The 1,971-nt window shown below is 35.6% G+C and overlaps 1 protein-coding gene across 1 annotated transcript; it reads right to left on the reverse strand.

Moving 5' to 3' along the window:
* Positions 1-1,127: 1,127 nt before the first annotated feature.
* On the reverse strand, positions 1,128-1,715 carry LOC126252142 (piggyBac transposable element-derived protein 2-like). Its single transcript, XM_049953009.1, has one exon. The coding sequence runs from the start codon at positions 1,713-1,715 to the stop codon at positions 1,128-1,130; it is 588 nt and encodes a 195-aa protein (XP_049808966.1).
* Between the last annotated feature and the right edge of the window lie 256 nt (positions 1,716-1,971).

Consider the following 1,971-nt stretch of genomic DNA (forward strand, 5'->3'; position numbering starts at 1 on the left):
AAGTTGATAGCTGTTAATAAATAAGAATATCTTAAGTTTCATTTAACGTAATTTAGTAATAGGATATTACATAAGTAGGACCCCCTTCCAAGAGCGTAACAACACCAGTGTATGTGTACTATGGCTTGTTACCAATCATCGCGTTTTTGTTTGTTTACATCAGGTATATATATATATATATATATATATATATATATATATATATATATATATATATATATATATATATATATATATAAAATCAGGCTAGTAAAAGGCATAGGATTTTCAAGGGGGCATGACAAACCAGATGATGTCCTTCACTAAAGAAGTAATGGCAAACGGAAGTTCAGTACGCTGCAAGTCAGTTAAATCCCGTTGATACGGGTACATAAAGGCACACAATGACTACAAGTATATAGTAACTATAAATGCACAGTACACAGATCTAAATTTAACCTGCACTACTAAACAAATATGGCATTTTATGATGTCTGTTATAATGAATTTATTGGCAGAATTATGTAAGGCCAGTAAATTTATGTTTTAAACTATATTTTGCAGTCTATATTTATCCAGGTGAACTCATAGCTAGGCCCACCCATTTTACAATCTGGCCCATCCTTGGCCAACACATGCAAGAGACGCCACTGTCAATGAGGAACTATTGATTACAATATCAAGAAGTATCCCAAATAACAGTTTTTCTGTGTCAGTTTTTCAGTAACAAGTGTTAACCCATTAAGTCCCAAATTAATTTTTTTTAAAATTGAATTTTTTATTCCTTAATTATAATGTACATACTGTATGAACCACAATAAGTACAAAAATAGCCAAAGAATATTTATACATGCTGATATAATGGCTGTCCTCAAAATAGGACACTGGGATCTAACAGTATCGTATAGCATACTAAGCTGTATTAAAGTCTTAACTACTTATTTCTTGTGAAAAGGTACAGAACACTTCACACACAGTATTACACGGAATTTAACACAATATGTTTTTGGTTTCCCATAGAATTTAGCTCGTACACATCTTCTTTGCGTGCTTCTTTTGTCAATCATATGACCAATTCCATCAAACCTGATGTCTGGTATCACTCTCAACTGACTTGATGGGTATTCCATTGGTCGTCCAATATTCGGTCATCTAGTGTCCAATTTCAGGTATGTAACTGTAACAGCACGTCTGAAATCCAGTAAATCCAGTGCATTTTTCCCATGTACTAGTCTGTAGAAGAGCCAGGAATTTACGAGGGCCATTTCCAGCATATGTGTAAATAGGACCGAGTACCATTTTCTCCCTCTAATTACCGTCGCATATTTTCCAGCTAACCAGTCATGCTGGTCAACACCTCCCATGTATGCATTATACGACTTCAAAACGGCAGGTTGTTGCACTTGTGTCTTCTTACTTGCTTGTCTACTGTACCACGTAGCTGCTCCCAAAGGTTCAACTTCGTCAAAATTTGTACCAATTGTAACACATCTGTTGTCGTGCCATCGAACAAATAAGACTTCACCATTCCTGTCGAACTGGTAGTCATAGTTTCCTCGAACTGTCTTTTTCAGTTCGTTGCTGCTCAGTAGTGGACAGTCACCAACTCGATTCTCTCTGACAGTCCCAGTTGCTCGAAAATCCAAATTTCTCAGATAAATCAGAAGATTTCTACTAGTGAAGAAATTGTCCAAATATACACAATGATTCTCGGGTGTTTCAATGCAGTCCAGCATGTTTAGGACTACTCGGCTCCAGTAATGTCGTTTGGACCTTCTTCTTCGTTGGTGATACAGTGTACTTCAGGAAGACATACGGTGATATCAATATGGTCCTGATCATCTGACACCGCATTATAGAATGTGTTAGTGTATTATTTCTTTGTTAGTGAGGTATCTATCTCGTCTGAAGGCCATTATAATCTATGTAAAATGAAATGAAATAAAATAAAGTGAAATGAAAGAATAATACTTTAGCACAAACTACAGAAAA

The sequence above is a fragment of the Schistocerca nitens genome, chromosome 4 (assembly GCF_023898315.1).
Source record: "Schistocerca nitens isolate TAMUIC-IGC-003100 chromosome 4, iqSchNite1.1, whole genome shotgun sequence".
Classification (NCBI taxonomy): Eukaryota; Metazoa; Arthropoda; class Insecta; order Orthoptera; family Acrididae; genus Schistocerca; species Schistocerca nitens.